The sequence below is a fragment of the Neophocaena asiaeorientalis genome, unplaced genomic scaffold, assembly GCF_003031525.2.
Source record: "Neophocaena asiaeorientalis asiaeorientalis breed wild unplaced genomic scaffold, Neophocaena_asiaeorientalis_V1.1 scaffold30, whole genome shotgun sequence".
Classification (NCBI taxonomy): Eukaryota; Metazoa; Chordata; class Mammalia; order Artiodactyla; family Phocoenidae; genus Neophocaena; species Neophocaena asiaeorientalis.
Window position 1 is genome coordinate 12836375 of NW_020174923.1, and position 20856 is coordinate 12857230.

The 20856-nt window shown below is 54.7% G+C and overlaps 1 protein-coding gene across 2 annotated transcripts in view; it reads left to right on the forward strand.

Moving 5' to 3' along the window:
• The window catches only part of TBCD (tubulin folding cofactor D), a 174278-nt gene that overhangs the window by 144808 nt on the left and 8614 nt on the right, over positions 1–20856 (forward strand). Inside the window, exons 24-36 of one of the 2 annotated variants that reach the window (XM_024760761.1) lie at positions 1588–1650; positions 2582–2658; positions 4139–4211; positions 6615–6733; positions 7938–8029; positions 8738–8878; positions 12259–12342; positions 12863–13021; positions 13100–13238; positions 14369–14490; positions 16940–17017; positions 19959–20048; positions 20502–20589. In XM_024760761.1, the coding sequence (XP_024616529.1) occupies positions 1588–1650; positions 2582–2658; positions 4139–4211; positions 6615–6733; positions 7938–8029; positions 8738–8878; positions 12259–12342; positions 12863–13021; positions 13100–13238; positions 14369–14490; positions 16940–17017; positions 19959–20048; positions 20502–20589 (1325 nt within the window). Of the gene's footprint in view, positions 1–1587; positions 1651–2581; positions 2659–4138; positions 4212–6614; positions 6734–7937; positions 8030–8737; positions 8879–12258; positions 12343–12862; positions 13022–13099; positions 13247–14368; positions 14491–16939; positions 17018–19958; positions 20049–20501; positions 20590–20856 lie in introns of those variants that run through there. The other variant, XR_003005411.1, reaches the window with a different exon arrangement.

Consider the following 20856-nt stretch of genomic DNA (forward strand, 5'->3'; position numbering starts at 1 on the left):
TTGGTGGCAGGAGCCGTGTGCGAGGGCCTGTGTCCGTCCTGATTCTGCTGGAACCTCCCGCCTCTGGCCCCCGGGCCCCCTCGTGCTGGGCAGGGCCACGTTTGTGGACACAGATAGTGTGAGTCAGGAGCTGTGAGGAGGAGGGATGGTGTCACTCTGTCGGGAGCCTTCCGTGCTCACGCAGACTCTGCAGAGCTGGCTTCCTCACGAGCCTAGCAGCATTTCAGATGATGGCCGCCACCTGTCCCTGGGGTCCCTGGGTGACAGTGACAGGCACCCCTGTTGATGCGTGACAGATGTACAGCGTCAGCAGGGGGAGCCTTTGTTGCCGTGGATGCTGAGCTTGGGGCTTTGTTGCTGCAGCGTCACCCAGCCCAGCCTGGCCGTGTGGGGTGTCGGTGGCCTGTGACCCTCTGAGCATGGAGGGAGGTGCAGGAGCCATGCTCCAGCTCAGCTTAGTCTCAGGGTCAGGTGGGAGCTCGGTGACAAAGAAGGAGTGGGGGCACAGAGCCGACAGGGAGGTGTGCCTGTGCCCTCTTGGCCTGTGAGGGTCCATGGGGGGACCCCCAAAATGCATGGCCCCCACAATGTCAATGGTAGTTTTCTATTTTATTTTTCTGTAGTGTTAGATTTTTTTCAGCAAATGCAAATTACTTACTCAGTAGGAAGAAACCACTATGCTGTTTCTATTTTAGTGACAAAGGTGGGAGTGCAGAGGCCGCCCTCTTGTTGTGTCATGAGCGGGCAGCGTGAGGAGTTGTGCGGTCACAATGGGCCGGGGCACATGGCCTGTCGGCAGGTGTCGGCGAGTGCCGGTTGGTGCGTCGGGCAGGTCAGGTCATTGCAGTAGTCCCCATGGTGGAGCCCCCTTGGTGGCGGGACCATCACGGTGAGGCTGCCAGATGGAAGCTCAGGCATCCTTGCAGTCGTGGCCAGTCAGTAGCTATACTGGCCATGTTCCCACCCCCAGAAGTGGTAGTTCAGTTATAAACACGGACACAACATTATTCACAGAGGTGGGGAATTTACCAGAGCTCTGAGTACCGCAGCTCATCTGGGGACCACCCTATGGGGATGATGAATGTTACCTCCTCTGACCCCGTCCTGACCCTGGTGCTGACCTGAGACCGGGGCATCTCCTTTGTCCTTGGAGCCCCTGTGCCCCAGGAGAACCTGCTTCTCTGTGGTCCTCACTGGGCAGGTGACTGCAGTTCAGCAACAGCTCCTGGTAACCTGTGGGTGTTGATGGCCCAGCAGCCAAGTCCTCTGCATTGAGACATCACTGGGGATTCGTATGGGGGTCAAACCTGCAGCCTCCATATAGCACTCCCTCGACCGGGTGGGGCTCCCTGAGGGCACCCGCTTGATGCTGCTCCTTGTGGGTCTTGGAGCTGCCCCTGAGCCTGGGCCAGGTCTGGTGCTGAGGCCATTCTGAGGGCTTGCTTCCCGACACCAGCACCAAGGCATAGGGTGGGGGGTGTGGGGAGGGGGGTTGGTGTTGCAGCTCTGGGCTCAGGTGCAGCAGGTAGGTGCTGTGATGGGCACTTAACGGGGAAGTGACATTGTGTTCATCCTTTTTCTTCCTAGTGTGCATTTTAATAGAAAACTTGTCCCTTTCCAAAATGCCCTTCGGAGGTGATGCCGTGATCGGTAAGTGCCTCTCTTCTCCAGTGATTCACATTGTGGCCTTTTCTTCCAGAACTACTTCAGCTTAAAAAGTGAAGACCAACCTGTCAGGGTGGACGGGAAAGTTCCATCCTGTTAGAATCCTTGTTTTGAAGTTGCTGTAAGAACCCATTGTAAATAGTGAGCGTCCACCACACTCTCCCCACAAAAACAGAGACTCTCCCTTCACTTCCAAGGGGTCAAGCTCCTTCCTCAGAGCTGCTGACTGGGGCTCTGCCTGTCACGGCCGTGCCCAGCACCCGGCATTCTCGGCTGTTCCTCTCCCAGATGGATGGTGCAAGCCTGAGGGGCACTCTCTCGCAGGACGAGGGGAGGGCCAGCAGTTGCCACAGCTCTCCCTGGGGGTGGCGGCCAGGCCCCTGTGCGGGTCTGGGAGCCTCTGCATATTCCATGGCACCTGGCCACAGAGAGGCAGTAAGAAAAGCCTCGGGGTCACCTCCACCACTGGGCTGTCCTGGCTCTTTGGTCTGCAGCCTCAGAAGTTCTGCAACTTAAAAAAAAATTGAATAGATTTAATGTTTGTTCCCAAGTATTGGATCTAATTGAATTGAATGTTTGGGTTTTTATTGGTGGGGGTCTGGAGGGATTGTTCGGGGGAGAGGTACAGGAAAAGACCACCTGAAACCTGAAGGTGTGATAAAAGAACAAAAACTTCCCCACATGACAGTTTTCACATTTCAGCAGCAGAAAGAAGACTTTCCCCCTTTAGGTGGGGAGGGCGAGGGCCTTTAGAATTTTGTTAGATCTGGAGAGTGTGTACCTTAGGTTTCCTCCAGGTTCCTCTCAAAGGTCACCATCTACTTTGACTTGAGAGGTAGAAGAAGATCTGTGTGTTGTTGTTTTTAATTTCATACAAATGTTCTTTACCGACTGAATGAATTTGTCTCTTTGACAGCTGGTTGGCAGTGGCTGATAAACGACACCTTGAGAAACCTTCACCTCATTTCAAGCCACTCTCGACAACGGATAAAGGTGTGGGGAGCGGGGGCTTTCTGGCTGTTGCACTGTGTAGAAATAATTACTTTAGTGTTTGTTTCAAAGGGTTGCGTGCATTATGAGTCCCTTTTATAGACCAACATGATTGATAAATGCCATAATTACATTTGGAATTCTGGGTGATACTGTCTTTGTAATTTATGATCAAGAAAACGAATGCAGTCATTACTTACCAGAATATTTAAATTTTTTATTACTGTTTCTGGCTTTATTAATTATATTTACCTTATAAACATTTTCCCTATACACTCCACGTCCTGTTGAGTTGTAGAATTTTAGGGTTGGAAGCTCTGTTCGTGATGCTCATGTACTGATGAGCAAACTGCATCCAGAATCACGTCAGCACGTCAGCGTTAGTCATTTTGAGCAAGCAAGAGTGTGTGTGTGTGTGTGTGTGTGTGTGTGTGTGTGTGTGTGTGTCCCCGTCCCAGTGGCCACTACTGTCCTGCCCCAGGACAGGTGAACTTTGGACTAGCAGCATTGCAACCCCTAACCCCTTGCAGAGATAACAGTCTTGGGTATTGATAATGACTAGGCTTTGATATTGAGGATGAAGGAGTGAAAGTACATATTGGTCTCCCTACAGTTCTCCAGCCTCCTGTGTGTCTCAGCATTTCTGCTGGGTTAATAGAACAAATCTTCAGCCCCCCTCCCTTCTTTAAAGTAACTTTATCATTCTGTAGCATCCAGGTACAGTTTTACTAGTTGAATTTGAGTTCTTCACAATTAGTGCCTTAGAATTTCCTTTTAAAAACATATTCATAGTTGACTCATACCAGCCATGATCATGGTTTGGTCTGCTCCTCTGATGTGTATGAGGACATCCCTCCCCCAGCACCTCTGCCGGGGCTCCCTGGTTTGGGGGAGCAGCAGGAAGAGCACATGAACCCAGCATTTGCCCCTCACTGTCTGTATGATTGATAAAGGCTTAGATGGGTGACCGTGGAGGTGACAGGAGGGGCGGAGGGTCCTGCGTGCGGTGTGAGCCCCACACCTGCACTTTGTCCCTCTCGCTGCCCCACCCTCAGATTGGCCCTTCCTCCTCGTGCAGCCCCTCCTGTTCCCAGCACCCATGGACCCCAACTCCTCTCCAAACGAGGTCTGTACATGGCCCGCCTGGGGGCCTTGCCACGTTGCTTCTGGGTGTTTACCACACTTTTCCTTCGTTACTTCTGCTGGGAAAGAATAAAATGCCATGTTTTATTGTTACCTGTTCACATTGGAAGACATGGAATTTGCATTGTATGGAGGAAATAATCATTTTCTCTTCAGTGTATTAGTTGCAGAGAATATTAAAGTTATGACCGTATGTGACTGATGACCAGCAGATGTACTGGAAAGGGTGACGTCATTCAGCCTCTGGGTCTTTCAAACCGAGTCGCTGGCCTGGTTGCAGGGCTGCCCGGCTGCTCCTGGGCCGGGAGCCTGCCGCTCACTCACATCTGCTTCGTTTCAGGAGGCGGCTGTGTCGGCCCTGGCCGCCCTCTGCAGCGAGTACCACTCTGGGGAGGCGGACTCCACCTCGCAGGGTGAGTGGGCGCCTGCACTCGGCCCGCATCCTCCGTGGCTGGGGTGGTGGGTGGTGCCCTGGGTGCCCCTCCCGCTGCAGTGTGGATGGGGCCTGTGGGGGGAGGGAGAGAGCGGGCCCCAGGCCGTGGAGACACCCCCTCCTCCTCAGCCCGTCCCACCCTCGCCTGGCGCCCAGAGGGGCTCCCTGCAGGCCACGCGGGGTCCACTTTCCTGGATGTTACCACTTTACGTGTAGAATCAACTCTTACTTATTTCAGCAGCGTTTGCTTAAATTCTGTTTTTAAGTCAACTTTCCCCTGTTTTGTGCTTTGGAGGCTCCCGTTACCATGGGGGAGCTCCCTGTCTCTGTGGAGGCCGCTCTTCCACCCCGTCCCTTGGTGCCCGTCCTTCGTTATCGGGTGACTGTTTTCCACACTCGTTTCCCAGGCTCTGTCAGCTCAGAGTCGTCTGCTTCTGCTGTCCTGCCCCATCCTCCTGACTTCTCCTTGGAGTCTGTTCATTGAGTGATCACTCCGTTGACTTTTCTGTCTCACTGTAGTGGGTTTTAGAATTTTTGTATGGCCCATGGCAACGCTTTTCTGGCAAATGTCCTTCACGTGTTAATACTTCTGCTCTTTTCCTCTTCACGGGAACAGTGTCGGTGTAACTGCCTCACTACACGTCATTGCCTCAGTTGGGTTTTCCAGAGCCACCTCTAAGCTGGAGTTTATCTCACACATCACATGGTCCTGTTTGTAGGGTCTAGTTCTCAAGAGTGTTAGTTTTGTATGAAGAAGCTTCATATTCACATGTGATGTGGCCCCGTAGCTTTCCTTTATACCATTTTATAGAACATGCACTACAGTTACTTCAAAAGTAAAACACTTCAAAAATTATCGTAAGTGTAGAAGAATCATGAGTGCAATAGTCTAGATCTACTTTCTGTGAATTTTTTCAAAAATAAGAAAATATTTTATAATTTGATCTTCTGACAGACTTTCCAAATTAATGATGTTACACTGTGTTCCTTTACTATAGGCAATTTTACATAAAGAGACAGAATGCACAGTTGGTCTTCTGTATCTGCGGGTTCCACATCCAGAAAGTTCCAAAAAGTAAAATTTGAATTTTCTGTGTAGGCACCTGTTTGCATAACATTGACACAACATGTACAGCGATTGACACAGCACTGGCGTTGTGTTGAGTATCACACGTCACCAAAGATGATTTAAAGCGTGTGGGAAGTGTGCGTGGGTCATATGCAAACACTGCGCCATTTTATAAAAGAGACTTGAGCGTCTGTGGAGTTTGGTTTCCTCGGGGGGTTCTGGAACCAGTCCCCCTTGGATGTTGAGGGACTACTGTAATGTTGCTTTATATTAAATTGGGATGATCAAGTCATATTTTATTTTTTGCCTAAGAAAAGGGTAACATGTCATGTCACTCGGACTATAAAAACAAAGGACATTCTGAAATTAACATGTTATTGTTAAAACTCAAGTGAGTTGTAGAGAAGGATTTTCATGCTGCTGCCAAAGTGTGTTGTTTTAAGTTCCACCAAAGATATCACCTTAGTGTACGTACAAGTGGAGTTCCAGTTTTTTTTTCCTATCCTAATATATGAGGATGTAAGGTTTTCACATTCACATTACAGAAGTCATGCTTCGTTGAAATGTAAGCATATGTGATAGCAGGAATCTCTTCGGTTGTGGTAGGTAACAGAGTATAAGGGTGTCTGGCCTTTCTTGACTTTCTGAGCTGCGTTTTCAGAGAACAGATCTGGTTTTTCCACTTCACTTCCTAGAATTCTTGAATCACGCCCTGGACTTTCAGGGCCCTCTTTCCCATTTCTCCCTCTCACAACCTCTGTTCCAGGTACTCTTGCAGTTCCCATGACGGACTTTTTCCCGTGTGGGAAGGTCTGTTTTCCCCGCCCTGTGCTCTCACTCAGCCTGGCTGACTGCTCTGCCTGTTTCTGCCCAACCAGCCTTGGGTGTCTTGTGCAGAGCAGTCCCTGCACCCCTGCTGTGTCCGAGCGCTGAGCCCTGGGGGTCCAGCTTGGAGCCATGTTTGCTCTCAGTCTTTGAGGAAGTATCCTCATTTCTGAGGAAGGCATTTGTGTTCTCAGTGAATAAAAAATGAAAATTTGACTGTTGACTACCGTTAAACTGTCTTGGCTTTATTTTCCCCGGAGTGAAATCATGTATTAAAATGCTTACGAAAACCTTAAAACCCCCCAATAAGTACTCTTTTCTTCAATCTGTTTTGATTTACACCACTTCGAAAATACATCTACTTTAGGAGCCTAAGTAGCTCCTCCCTTCTTCCTTCAGCACTGTTTGCTTGTGTTCTGGAACGTATGTGAAGAGTGTGTCTTGTGGATAATGGACAACAGTGGTCACCTTCTGGTTCCATCTTTTCAGAGGAGCTGGTAAAGCAGTATCTCGCCGAACTTCAGAGCCCCGAGGAGATGGCTCGCTGTGGCTTCGCCCTGGCCTTGGGTGCCCTGCCGGCCTTTGTCCTGAAGGGCCGGCTCCGGCAGGTGAGGCTGGCCTGAGCATGGCAGGGTGTCGTGTGAGACCCAAGCGGGGTTTGTGGGTGGAAGGAATTCCTGAAAGCCAGCACGTGTGTGCACAAGAAAGGGGATGGGAGCACCGGGGGCAGCAGGTGGTCTTTGAGAGCCCAGTTAATGTTCTCACCTGAAGGAAACTCAGGATTGCTGACTCCCAGGCTGGTTAGGGAGCTGCGGCCTCCGTGGAAGCACACCTGGCCTTTACTTGCCTGTGGTGCATCATCCAGTGTTTTCTGCGTTAAGAACGGATGTCTCCAGCCTTGTCTGGAAATGCTGGCCTCCTCTGTGGCCGTGGTGAAGGGCGCTGGGTCTCCCACCCCAGGACTCCTCCCTGGGGAGCTGCCCTTTCTCCCCAGCACTGGGCCCTGTGTTTCTGGCATGGCCGGGGACAGAGGGGTTCTCCCTTGAGCTCCACCGTCCTTGGCCTGTCTCCTTTCAGGGGTGATCTATCAACTCTCCTGACACCCCAACTTGGGTCCTGAGCTCCAGGAGAGTGGGTGGCAGAGTCAGACCCTGGAGACCCAGCTGGCCTCAGCCCACCAAACTCCTATGCTTGCGCTCCCCTCTCCCTTAACTCAGACATCAGTCATGGTCCTGCCAGCCCACCTCCCAGATGTCGCTGCTGCCAAGTGCCTGGCGCACACATGCCCCTCACCTGTATCACCTGCCCCTGCCTGGGACACCTTAGGATCTGAGGCGCTAGACCACCTTACGTACCGAGAGCGGGGACAGACCATCCAAAGCCTGCTCTGGGGCTTATCTGTTTGAAACACCTGGCTTTTAGAACTGAACTGTCCCTGGGAGAAGTAACTGGTGGAGATGTGAGAAGCCAGGTGCTTTGTGTGCACTGCGCTTCAGCTCCAAGCCGGGGGCAGAAGGGGATGCTGGCCGCGAGTGCAGGGTCTTGCCCCTGAGGAGGCGGCAGATCTGCAGAGGCTGCCTGGGTGCCAGGGGGTGGGGTGGGGGTGGGAGCCCAGCAGTGGGAAGGGTTGGAGGCAACCCCCTCTCCCCGCACCGTGTGTTCTTTGGGGTGCATGGCCCACCCGGACGGCCACCGGCCGCACTGTGCTGCATTCTGGGAGCAGCAGGGCACCAGGCCAGGTCTCCACTTGCATGAAAAGTACATTCATCTTGAGGCTAACAGTTCTGTTGATGACTTGTCATTGCTTTTCAGGTTCTAGCAGGCTTGAGGGCTGTTACCCACATTTCTCCCGAGGACGTGAGCTTTGCCGAGTCCAGGCGGGATGCTTTGAAGGCAATTTCTAGGTGAGCCCCGCAGGTTTTCCTCCCCAAAGTCGCTGTTCTCTCGGAAGCCAGTGACCGAGCATGAAGGGACGTTCACGGCAGTTTTTGTGAGAAGCCCAGTCTTGGGGGCTGAATCTACTTTGAGGCAAATGTTATTTTTTATTTTCTAGTGTCTTCTCTCTTCAGAGGATTGTTCAAGAACATTTCAACTCATAGAGGATCATTACAGTTTTGTCATAATGAATATTAAACCTGTAGCGTGCTTATCTCTGTGCTTTGGGGACACTGGACCTGCTCAGGGACTGGGGCTGAGCTTTCCACTCGAGACTGCGGCCCCCGGGACGGGGAGTGGCACATGTGGAGGGAACGCTGGCGCTAGTCACACACGCACACGTCGGGAGGGGCCACCCTTTCTCTCCCCACGAGCCCGGGTGGAGCCCCTTCTGCAGGATGGTGGGTAGGAGGGGCCAGCCACGGACACCACCACCCCCATCCACCCCGTGCACCCTGAAACCGTAGACACTAGAAATGTGATTTGGAGAAGAGCGTCACTCAGCTTTACGTCAGTGCGGGAGGAACTTGGGGATTCTGAGTCTGCCTCCGAGTTATGGGCCTGTTCAGAGGTCATCCTGTCAGGAAAGACACATCAGGCCAAAATGATGAGAGAGACAGGAGAACTTGCATGGGATCCGCAGACGTTAGCTGTGTTTCCCATGTTTTTAATTTCAGGATTTGCCAGACTGTCGGTGTGCAAGCAGAAGGGACTCCAGACGAGGTTGTGTGCAGAGAGGACGTTGCCCAGGTTTACTGCACGTTGCTGGGCTGTCTGAGCGATTACACCACCGACAGCCGCGGGGACGTGGGAGCATGGTGAGGCGGACGCGTTATCCTCACCCCCTGCTCCTCTCAGAATGTCCCGCCGAGGCCAGAGATGGGGCGTTCATGCTGCTGCCCTGGCCGCAGCCTGGACCCTTTATTCCCAGGGCAGCCGGGGTTTCTGTCCCAGTCTCTTGTTTGTGCATCCTGATTTTTTTTTTTTTTTAAATATTTATTTATTTATTTTATTTTTTGGCTGTGTTGAGTCTTAGTTGCAGCATGGGGGATCTTTTGTTGCAGTGTGGGCTTCTCTCTAGTTGTGGCGCTCATGCTCAGTACTTGCGGTGTGCGGGCTTAGTTGCCCTGCGGCATGTGGGATCTTAGTTCCTTGACCAGGGATCGAACCTGCGTCCCCTGCATTGGCAGGCAGATTCTCAACCACTGCGCCATCAGGGAAGCCCTGGAAGGTGGATTCTTAACCACTGGACCACCAGGGAAGTCCTGTCCTACTCTTCACTGAAAAAAAAAAAAATTAACTTCATAAAATACAAACATTGTTGTGTCTCCCTCGTCTAAGCCCCAGTTGTCTGGTCTCCAGTTTTACCTAATAAAGTTCATGCAAAGCCCCCATGCAACTGTTTAAAGCAGGAAGGATCTGAAACCATTTTGGGGAAGAGGAGTAGGGAGCACCTGGGTTCTCTAGGAATCCCATTGTATATCATCATCTTGGCTCCTGCCTGATTGGGAATAAGACTTGAGGTGCACAGATTTCAGTCTTGGAAGGAGCCCTTCAGTTGCTTGTTGACCTGAAGGAGGCCTGTGTCATTGTCAGCCGAGCATGGGGAAGATGCTCACGCCGCTGTGCTCGGATCCCTGCCTGGATTCGCTTGTATTTCTTTTCCAAGGTTTCAAAAGTACTTTTCTGTTTACTAGAAATAAGAGACCAAGTTGCCATTTTGGAGAAGCTGAGAGGTTCTCCTACAGCTTATGTTGGAACCTCTTCTAAGTGTTTTTATTCACATTCTCTCCTTCAAGACCCCCCTGTAAACATGGCTTGTGATGAGGGGTTCACTGTGGGCCGAGCACCGGGTGAGCTGTCGCTGACATTGAGAGGAAGTGGTTTGTTTATTACAACGATGCAAAAAGAAGTTAGCTTTAATTTCGTCTTGTATTTTCATTAATAACATTCCTGGTTGGGTTTTTTCCCCCTTCTCTGTGTCTGCTGGCCTTTCCTGCCTCTTCATCCACCAGGAGTGTTCCCTTACCTCACCTGCTGCTTTCCTTTCCTTCTTCTGTCCTGAGATGGCATTTGGGGCACGGCTCCCGTGGGGGCCTGAGGACTGTGCACGTGTCTGCACAGCATATCCAGAACCCCGGGGTCCTCCCAGACAGTGGGAGCATGGGGGTGCTCAAGGGGGGGCCACAGCACCTCCCCGGGCCCATGTCCTCAGGGAGGCCCCAGCACGGCCACCTGAGCCCTTTGTTGCCCTGTCCTCGGTGGGACGAGGCCGTGGCAGCCGTGCCTTTTAGGGTCTGTGCCGGTGAAGATGCTCTGACCACAGCCGGGGCTCACGTGTCTGTCCTGGACACTGAGCTACTCTTCCTGGTTCTTTGCATGGCATGTGGCTCTAGAGTGGCTCCTGGACACTGGTAGGGTTCTGCTTCATCCTCCCAGAGGGTGCTGGTGGCCTCGCAGCAGGCAGTGGGCCCACTTTGAGTACAGCGCCGTGGTCTCCGCCTCACCCGATACGGGCGGCCACTCAGGTTCTGCTGTGCTGCCTGTGTGGTGGAGTTGTGGGTGGTGGTCCTCTGTGAACGCGGGGGCCCCTTCTCAGGCCCCTTTAAGGGGAGCCCTTTACTCTCTGACCCTGGTTGCACAGTTCAAGCCAGAAGGGCAGTGGGTTTTCACTGGTGTTACAGTTGCCACCGTGGCTGCCCCCAGAGCATGCGGAACATAAAGTGAACAGAGGAGGTCCAGCCGGTGCTGTGCACATGCAGGGGTCCGCTCTGTGAATCTTTAATTCCAGAGGTTTATCTGAGCTCTGCAGTGTTGAGTCCTTTTCCAGAGATCCTAATTCTCTGTAGAAAATCTTCATCTTTTCCATTTGTTTTCCATCTTTCTTTCTTTTTTTTTCTTCAGCGTGTTCCTTGTGGTTACTATAAAGACTGGCCATTTACTCCAATATCCATGTCATCCATGGGTCTATTTCTGTCGTCTTCCCTCTCTCATTATTGTTAACACTTGGTCTTTTTTTTTTTTTTTTAACATTCCTTGTAACTTTTAACTAAATCCAGAAATTGTGAGTTCAAAATTGCGGAGATTTGGGGTTGTGTAATTTCCTTGCAGCAAGATTTAAGTTTCCTTTTGTCAGGCCCCCTATTGTGTGGGTGGGTCACCTGCTGTCCTCAGGGCTGGGGCTGGCTGGCCCTTCTCCTGCCCACACCCACAGCTCTGACTGAGGGGCTTCCCAGGGCTTTCTCCTGCACATGTGCCCCCCCCCAGCAGCCGGCTTCTGGGGTTTGGGACCCGCACCCTGTGCTTGTCCAGTTAGGAGCTGGTGAGGGCCCCAGGGGCGTGTGCTGCAGGCTTTAGCCGCTCCAGTTTCCTCTCGTCGGCCGTTCCCTGTAGTGCTGTGCCCATGGGCGCTGGGGGTCCAGGGGGGATGCTCTGTCCTCCCTCCGTGTACGCCCTGACCCACCCTGGCACCTCCAGAGGGTCGTGCGTGTTGTGTCCTGAGCAGCAGCTGGCTGGCGGCTGTACCTTGGTGTCTGAGCCTGCCCAGCTCCCTCGGCCCCGGCCTGTGTCCGTCTCATGCCTCCGAGCACCACCGCACCTGCACTCAGTGCTCTGGCTGCTGGCCCCTCCGGGGCTGGGGCCTCTGTCCGTGCAGACCCGAATAGCGCAGGCTATCTCCCACGTGGTGCGCTCTCCTTGGCGGGAGGGTGGGTGCCCCAGGCATACAGGACCTGCCGGCCCCGGCGGCGGGGGGCAGCGTCTGTGGTCCCCGTTGCCCAGCGTGTCTGACCTGGGTTGAGCGTTCTTTGTCCCAAGTTTGAAATGACGCTGTTTCATTCTGAGCAAACACGAGCTGCTCTCCATCCCTCCCTCGAAAAGCCCTCAAGAGTGTTTCTGCGGGAAAACCTTTGTAGAGTGGGTATATTTCGTGTTGAAAGGTTCATGGGAAAGTCAGTGTTGTTTCTGTGTGTGCACTTGTGAGAGAGTTTGCTGGGACCTGGCCGTTAGTCTTCAGGTGTCTTTGTTCAAGGTAATGTGTGAGAGAAATATTTCTGGAGGAAAGGCTGCCGGCGGCCTTTGTCGAGCCTCCTACGTGTTTCTTGCCCTGGGTTGAGGGTGTCTGATCCCGACCACGCAGAGTGGCTGATGGTCACATAGCTCCGGGGGCAGGAAGCCTCACCCCTCCATGTCTCTGCAGGGTCCGCGAGGCCGCCATGACGAGTCTTATGGACCTGACTCTTCTGCTGGCAAAGGACCAGCCAGAGCTGATCGAGGCCCCGGTGTGAGTGTGTTCTCCCGCCGCGTGGAGAGGGTCTGCCCGGGTCCTCCCCCCTGACACCACAGCCCCTGCTCCTGGCTAGGCCTCCCTCAGGGTCCAGGCCTGTTGCAGGACAGCCAGCTTCCTGGCTCAGGACCCCTGTGCCGAGCGCCTGCTGCTGCTGGGGACTGGCCATCCTGCCCCCCATTGGTTCCCTGGACACCGGGCTGCCTCTGGGTACCTTGCTGGCCTGGTATCACCGTGCCCCTTCTGTTGCCGAGACCCCTGAGGAGACCCGGGCGTTGCTTCCTCAGCACCACCGCCCCGACTTCCTCCTCTGGCTGCAGGCCCCCCATCCTCCCGTTTCTTTCGCCTCTTCTCACACACCAGTCAACCGGTAGCCCCATCAGTCTTCACTGCTTCCACTCTAGAACTCCCACTTAGGCTTCTGGGCTGTCAGATCCTGTTCCCACCCGCAGCCAGGGTGGCGCGTGTGCCCACTCTCATGTTCCAGCCGAGTTAACCCTCCGTTCTTGGTTTGTAGCTGCCAGCAGGTCATGTGCTGCTTAGCCCAGCAGGCGAGTGAGAAGATCGACCGGTTCCGGGCGCACGCAGCCCGTGTGTTCCTGGCGCTGCTCCACTGGGACGGCCCCGCCATCCCCCATGTGCCCCACCGGCAGGAGCTGGAGAGGCTTTTCCCCAGGTACTGGTGCTGAGTTCCCGGTGGGGCAGCTCTGTTCCCAGCGGGGCGGCCCCTCTAGCTCGTGCTTCTGTCTTGCAGGTCCGCTGTGGCCTCTGTGAACTGGGGCGCGCCATCACAGGCCTTCCCTCGCGTGGCCCGGCTCCTGGGGCTGCCTGCTTACCGCTACCACGTGCTGCTGGGGCTGGCCGTGTCCGTGGGCGGCCTGACCGAGTCCACGGTGAGCAGGTGCCTCAGTGGGCCTTCCCGAGAGGGAGCACTGCCTCCTTCCTTCCTTCCATCCTTCCTTCAGGAGCCTCTGCTGGGGCTCAGTGTGCCTGTGGGGCAGGTGGGGGGCGGGCGTTACCCCGATCCACTGGACAGCGAGTGGGGCCTGAGCGCAGCGGCAGGGAAACTGCAGGTGCAGGCGCGTGCAGGTCCTGTGCTCCCGGGCTTTTTCGCCGGCCTCGATTCACCCTCCCTGCACATCAAGCGCCCCGCGGTTCCCCAACCTGTCTCTCCAGGTTCCTGTTCCCTGTTCATGCATTTTCGTGGTGGTTCGTTGTGTTTTCTCTGTTCTGTTGTGTCGTCTCCCCTGCGTGGGCCCCTCCCTCTCCCTCTCCCCTCTCATTGCTCCCTGGGCCCTGATTTGGTGTTTCCTGAACCGGGGGATTCGTGGTTTTCGTCACTTCTGGGAAGTTCTCCACCGTCCTCATTCGTGCCCACAGTCCATCCTCTCCGCCTTCACGCTTCTTTTCAAATTACTGCAGTTTCTGCAGTTCTGTGTAGCCTGCTTGTTCCCTCCCACTGTTGCATGTTTTGGTGTTTCGGTAATCGTATCTTCATTACCATTCAGTTTGTTCTGAAATCTGTTTCTCGTGCTTTTCCATCACACGCTCATCTTTGTGACTGCATTTCTCTGTAATAACACGACATCCTCCTACATTCTGTGTCATGTGATCCAGTGTCTGCTGTCAGAGGGAGGCCTGCATCTGCTTTCTTGCTCTGTAGACTCCTCCGTGAGGACCCATCATTTGGGTGTTGGTTGTGCGATGGTGTTAGCTGTTGGCCTGAGGGGAGGTGCCTTTGCTTTTGCTCCCCAGCAGCGGTGGTCGCCCAGATACCGCACCTCTAAGGAGTCCAAATTTAGCAACAGCATGTGAGGGCTTGGGTTGTGCTGTTGCGTCCAGAGCTGCACTTCCGATTCGGGTGTCTGCACTGTGGCCGCGCTCATGCCCGGCTCAGACAGGCTCTGAGGGAACCTGACGCTCTGTAGTGGATGTTTTGAGTCTGTCACCGCGGCCAGCCCTGGGGCAGCGGGTGCCAGGAGTGGGGTGGTCTTGTCCCTCTTACAAGAATGCTGTATTACAGGTCAGGTACTCAACACAGGGCCTCTTTGAGTACATGAAGGGGATTCAGAATGACCCGCAAGCCCTTGAAGACTTCACTGGGACCCTTCTGCAGGTCTTTGAGGACAGCCTTCTGAACGACAGGTGAGTGGTGGGGCTGTTCACAGTGGTTTCTCAGATCCCCAGGGTCTCATTTCCCAGCAGGGCTCTGAGGGGAGGTAGGGTGGGCCCAGGTGAGGAACGTGGGCACAGCCAGGCGAGGGCATGACCGGAGTCACCTCCCGGGCCCCTCGCAGCCTGCACTCTGGGCCGGTTGTGTATGTTGGAAGTAAAGTGACAGGGGCTGTGAGCCAGGAGAGCTCGTGTGGCTCTGGCCTGTGGCGCTCCCTGGTCATGTACACGGACACGTCAGTGCCACTGTTCAGACACGTGGTTCACACACAACCACGACCATCGAGAAGATGAGATCTCAGCCTGCCAGGATTGGAACGTGACCTGTTTTCTAAATGTTTTTGCTGTAGCATTTTGTTAACTGCTTTTCCAAGAAGATGGAGTGTAGACCCAAAAGCCCTACCTCAGAATTGGGGATGTTTCCTGCACCTTCTGAGAGGGCTGTTCCTGGACTCCGTTCTCAACTGTCCCAGAGCATCTGGGCCCCCGGTTACCACCGCACGGCTGCAGGTCCCCTCATGCAGGCCCTTGTCCTGTCCCTGGGAAGCACAGAGAGCTCTCAGCAAACAGACACTCAGGCCATTGCTCTCTGCTCTTTCCGCGAGTAGCTGTCTGGAGGCGTAGAAGACATCTAACAAAGCACACGTAAAGTGTACAGTCTGAGAAGTTTTGACTCATGTCAGCAACCATAAAAACAATCAAGACACTGAGCACATCTGTCACCCACAGTTGCCTCCTGCCCCTTCTAACCCCACCCCCCCAGGGTCCCCCAGCCCCAAGGCAGCCACTGATCTTTCTGTCACTGTAGCTTAGTTGGCGTTTTCTAGAACATTACTTAGGTGGGATCATGCAGTGTGTGCCCTTTTAGCGTCTGGCTTCTCGGATGCAGCATGTTTCTTTTAGAGTCACCCTTTTCAGTGCTGAGTTATGTTCTGTTGTGTGGGTACATCACAATTTGTCTGTTTACCTGTGGATAGGCACTGGGGTTGCTTCCAGGTTGAGGCAGCTGCAGGTGAAGCTGTGATGAATGTTCATACACAAGCCTTCATGTGGAATTGTCTTTCCTTTGCTCTTGGGTGAATGCTATGGAGTAGCCTGGCTGGGGTCACAGGGCGGGTGAATATTTAAAACTGCCAGACTGTTTTCTGAAGTGGCTGCACCGTTTCCTGCTCACGGCCTCTGAGAGTTCTGGGGGCCCACATCCTCACCATGGCTGGGGTGGTCGGTCCTTTTCATTTTAGCCGATCCAAGGGGGTGTGGTTTCTCGTCGTGGCTGTAATTTGAGTTTCCCTCCTGGCTGAGGGTGCCGGGCACCTTCTCGGGTGCTTGCTGGTTGTCTGCATAGCCTCTTTGGTCAGGTATCTGTTCAGATTTTCGCTCATTTTTAAACTGGGTGCTTCTTTTTTACCTTGCTGCCGGGTTTTGAGATTTTCTTACACGTACTGGACAGGTCCTTTGTGAGACGTGATTTGCAGATGTTTCCTCCCAGCCTCTAGCTTGTCTTCCACACTCTTAACAGTCTCTCTGTTAAGAACAAATATTTTACATCTTGATAAACTTGTTTGTACTCTTGTTGTTCTATGGATTGTGTTTTCTGTGTCATATCTAAGAAATTTCTGCCTACTTCAAGGCTACAAAGACTTTCTCTTACGTTTTCTCCTAGAAGTTTCATAGTTTGAGTGTTCCATTCAGACCTCAGGTCCATTTGGGGTTGGTTTCTGTGTGATGCAAGCTACAGGTCCAGGTCTGTGTCCTGGTTTTGCCTGTGGACGCCCACTGACCTTCCCACTGCGTTGCTTTGGCATCATTGTCAGAAATTGTGGATGTGCAGCCCAGTTTGGGACTTTTCTCTTCCTTGATGTGTTTGCTTGTCTTCATACCAGGATCACACGGTTTTGATCACTTGAGCTTTGCCACAATAATTATTATTTTTTTAAATATTTATTTATTTATTTAGGCTGTGCTGGGTCTTTAGTTGTGGCCCCGTGGGATCTTCGTTGTGGCGTGCGGACTTCTCAGTTGTGGCATGCAAACTCTTAGTTGTGGCATGCATGCGGGATCTAGTTCCCCAACCAGGGATGGAACCCACCCTCCTGTATTGGGAGTGCGGAATCTTACCCACTGGACCACCAGGGAAGTCCCTGCCACAGTTATTTAAATTGAGCAGTATTGGCCCTCCAGCTTCGTCCTTTCTTCCTGTAGCTGTTTGGGCTCTTCTTCCTCCTTTGTGTTTCCATATAAACTTTAGAATTGGCTTGTCATTTTCCGCACACATCCTGCCAGGATTATGGTTGGGGTTGAGTTGATGGCCGTCCAGGGAGCGCCCTCGTCTCAGCAGCACTGACTTTCCCACGTGCCCAGGTAGGTCCTCCCTTCTGCTGGGTTCTGGCACCTGGCGTCTCACACGTGTCTTCCCTCCCAGGGTGTCTGTGCCGCTGCTAAAGATGCTGGACCAGATGCTAGCCAACGGCTGCTTCGCCATCTTCACCGCCGAGGAGAAGTGAGTGTTCAGAGAATAGCTGGTGAGATCCAGAAATCCGGCTTCTAGGAGGTAGCTTTCTAGTATGTTCAGGGTCAGTTTTTATACACAGTGTAAGTGCCACCAAGAAGCATTGGCTGCTCCCACATGGGGGTGGGGGCCCCTGCTGCAGCCCTGCTGTCCAGGCGGGAAACAGAGCAGGTGAAGCGTCCCCTCTGACGGGGGCCTGCAGTCAGGGCAGTTACGGACGGCGGGCAGGACGGTGAATGGGGATCGCAGAGGGCTGTGATGGTCACGGTGCTGGAATCTGGTCCAGGTGGAGAGCCCACCTCAGACAGGCCGGGTGGGTGTGGACTCAGGGGGTGGGTCTGAGAGGCCGCTTCCCGCCTCTGCTGTGTTCAGGGCTCCTCACCTGCCGAGCACAGGTACACTGCAGCCGCTTCAGCGGCCTCCCTGTTTGAGGCTCTGGTGCCTTGGTGGTGACAGTCGTTGTGTGTCATCTTTCTGTGGGTTCTTCCCCAGTCTGGGGCTGTGTCCTTGCACTGATGAGGGCTTGAGTGAATCCTTGGGGGCCCTCTTCCCTGCAAACCAAAAACTCAGGGTGGCACCAGGTTCTGCCCAGGTACCCTCCATGTCCCCTCCGCAGGCAGGAAGCTGGGCAGTTGCAGGCTCACCTCCTTTGCCTCCCAGGCCACCATCCTTTGCAGCCTGCTGTCTAGTGAGTTTTGTTCACTTTTAGTTCTTCCAGGTGGGAGTGAGGTCTGGTCCCTGTCGTTACATCTTTGCTGAGATGCTCAAACGCTCTTTTAACTGAATAACATCAAAGCGTTTCCCCTTTAATTTGCCGACGGTACATCACAGCATGTTTCTCCTACCTACTGTCAGAGCAACTTGTGCATTCACAGGATACGCCCCATGGTTGTGGGATGTGATCCTTTTATACATTGTATGACTGTGCTTACTAAATATTCTGTTTCAGATCTTAACCTATTTTCCTGGTTTGAAAATTTCAAAATAAAATGGTAGGAGAAAATAGTACCCCAAGTGTCAGGCTCACCTCCCGCAGCGGGGGGTCATGGGCACTCCAGCTGCTGCTGCTGCTGGAGGGGAGTCTCGGGGTCCAGGAAAGGGGGTGCTGCTGTGCAGGAGACATGGGGTCCGGGGAGCTGGAGGGAGCAGTGGGCCCCCGTGCATGTCGCCGAACACCACCGGTTGCAGATCAGTGTGGGTGTGAGGGGATGAGGCAGCCAAGGGTGACTGTGGGCTTCCTGGACTGGCCACTGGAAGGGGGCAGTTGTTCTCAGACAGGAAGGCTGGATGGAGTCAGCGTGGACCAGAGAGGCCTGGAGGTCCAGTTGGAAGGCTGTCCTAGCAGGTCAGGCTGCTGTAACAGAAATACCACAGCCCAGGCAGTTAAACACCAGAAACTCATTCCTCCCGATGCTGGAGGCTGAATGTCCGAGATCAGCACAGGGAGGCAGTCTCGCTGTGTCTTCCCATGGCAGAAAGACCACCTCTTGTGTCTCCTCTCTGCAGGGCACTGATCCCACTGTGGGTTCCGTGTCATGTTCTAATCGCCTCCCAAGGCCCCACCTCCTAACACTCCCGTGTTCCAGATTAGAGCTTCAGTGTAGGAATCTTGGGGACACAAACGTTCAGTTCATAGCAGAGACGTTTGGTTTAAGAGGCTTGTTAGATCTCTCCAGAGGAGATGGACCTTCCAGGCTGGAACTCGGTGGAATGTCCTCAGAAAATGGGTGGTATGTGGTCCCATGAGGCCACCAGGGGGTCAGGTGTAGACAGGTGGCCAGGGGAGGTGTGTAGACAGAAGAGCTGTGACAGAGCTGTAGGGGTGCCCCATCGTTAGGGAGACGGGGAGCAGAGGGGAAGCAGATCTACCAGGAAGAAGGTGAGGCGGAGGGGCAGTCACAGGGGTCGTCGATGTGTGCCGAGTGGTCACGTCGGCTGAGAACAGGAGTGACCACGGCCTTCAGCGACCTGGTGGTCACTTGGTCCCTGACAGGCATTTCAGTGAGCTGTGGGGAGAAGCCGGGTGGATCAGGGAGGGGTGGGGCTGGCGGGCGGGCCGGCTGAGAGGACAGTGGTGCCACGTGGATGGCAGGTGGCAGGGGTGCCACGGGGGGGCTGAGTCTCCTTTAGTCTGAGAAGACGGGAGAGTCTCCCTGGGACCACTTCTGGTCAGGGGAGCTGCTGTCACAGGCTGACCCTGAAATGGCCACCACGCGGCTGCCTTCTGCCTGCCTAGGGTGGGAGGTCTGTCCTGCGCCCTCATGTGGGAGTCTGGTGAGATAAGGCTCTGCCCCCAGCCATATCCCAGGTCACCTGGCCGGTGGACGGGAAGAGGGAGCGTGGGGCCACTCAGACCACTGTACCTCAGCCCTCGTCGCATGGCCAGAATTGGCCTGGGGCTGCAGCTCCGCGGGAGAGGAGCATTTTCATCTCACGGGGACTCACGCTGGTCGTGGCCACCGTGGTGCCACGTTCTCCTCGGCCAAGCAGAGCCGGGGAGGATGCCTCCGGTCCCTCCCTGACCCTCCAAGGACCTGAACCTGGAAGTGAGTGAGTGGGGCCTGGTCACGATTCGGTCGTCCTCTTTTGATCTTGGGTTGAGCCTGGCGCTGACACGGCACACGTTGGCTGGGCTTGCAGCGGGGGCTGAATTCTGGGTGTTCCTGTTACGTCGAGGCCCCACCAGGGGTCAGCCTGCCCTCCTGTTGAGGGGCCGTGAGGCCGGGGAGGTGCCGCGGGGAAGGTGGTTTGTTGAGTACGCGAGACAGCGGGTGTCTGTCCCTGCTGCACTTGCAAAGGAGCCAGTTACACGCCCTGGTGTTGACGTGCCCTGGTGCACGTCCCCAGGGGCGAGGCTCTCCTCCTCGGGGGTGGCCGCCATCATCAGATGTTCCCTGGAAGCCCACCTCTGGGTCCTGTGCTTTCCTTCCAGCCACCCCTTCTGTGTGAAGCTGCTCGCGCTTTGTAAGGAGGAGATCAAGAAGTCCAAAGACGTCCAGAAACTGAGGTCCAGCATCGCAGTGTGAGTTCCAAGTAACTCACTGAGGCGGTAAAGGGAGGGGCTGGCCCAGCAGCCGAGAGCGCGGGGTCAGGGGCGTTCTGATGTCAGAGTGAGAGGCAGGTGGCCCTGGTCACGCCGACCCGTGTTCCTGGTGGAGCAGGTGGGCCCGGCCACAGCCTGCCCACCCTTGGACCAGCCTCCCCGACGGGTCAGGGAGTGTTGTCATAGAAAAAGCCCCGATTCCCCGACACTCTGGAGATCTGGATGCCCCCACTTGCGGGGAGAAAGTGGACGTGAACCCAGGGCTGCCTCCCCAGTGGAACAGCCCTGAGGCCTGGGGGTCACCATGGGCAGCACCTGGGGGGCCTCCCATCCCACGCAGACTGGCAGGCCCCCCAGTGAAGTGAAGGTGTGGGGTATCCAGGCAGCAGGCGTGGGCGGGGGTCAGCTCACCAGAGTGCGGGGTCCCCACAGGTTCTGTGGGCTGGTGCAGTTCCCCGGAGACGTGAGGAGGAAGGTCCTCCTGCAGCTCTTCCTCCTGCTCTGCCACCCGTTCCCCGTGGTGAGTGTCTGCAGCTCCAGGCCCCACTCGGGGCCGGCATCCTGGCCTGCACATCGGCGCCGGATGGGATGCTTCCTGGTGTTGGCACAAGCGGACCTTGATGGGGGGCGGGTCCTCATCAGGGTGGGCGGGGCATACTGTGCCTGTGGATGCAGCAGCTGCAGTGTGATGGTTGAGCCTGGCCCCTGGGGGCAAAGGGCCTGGGGCCAAATGTGCCCCTGGAGCCCCGGGGAGTGAGCCCAGGCGCCAGGGAAACAGCTGATGCTG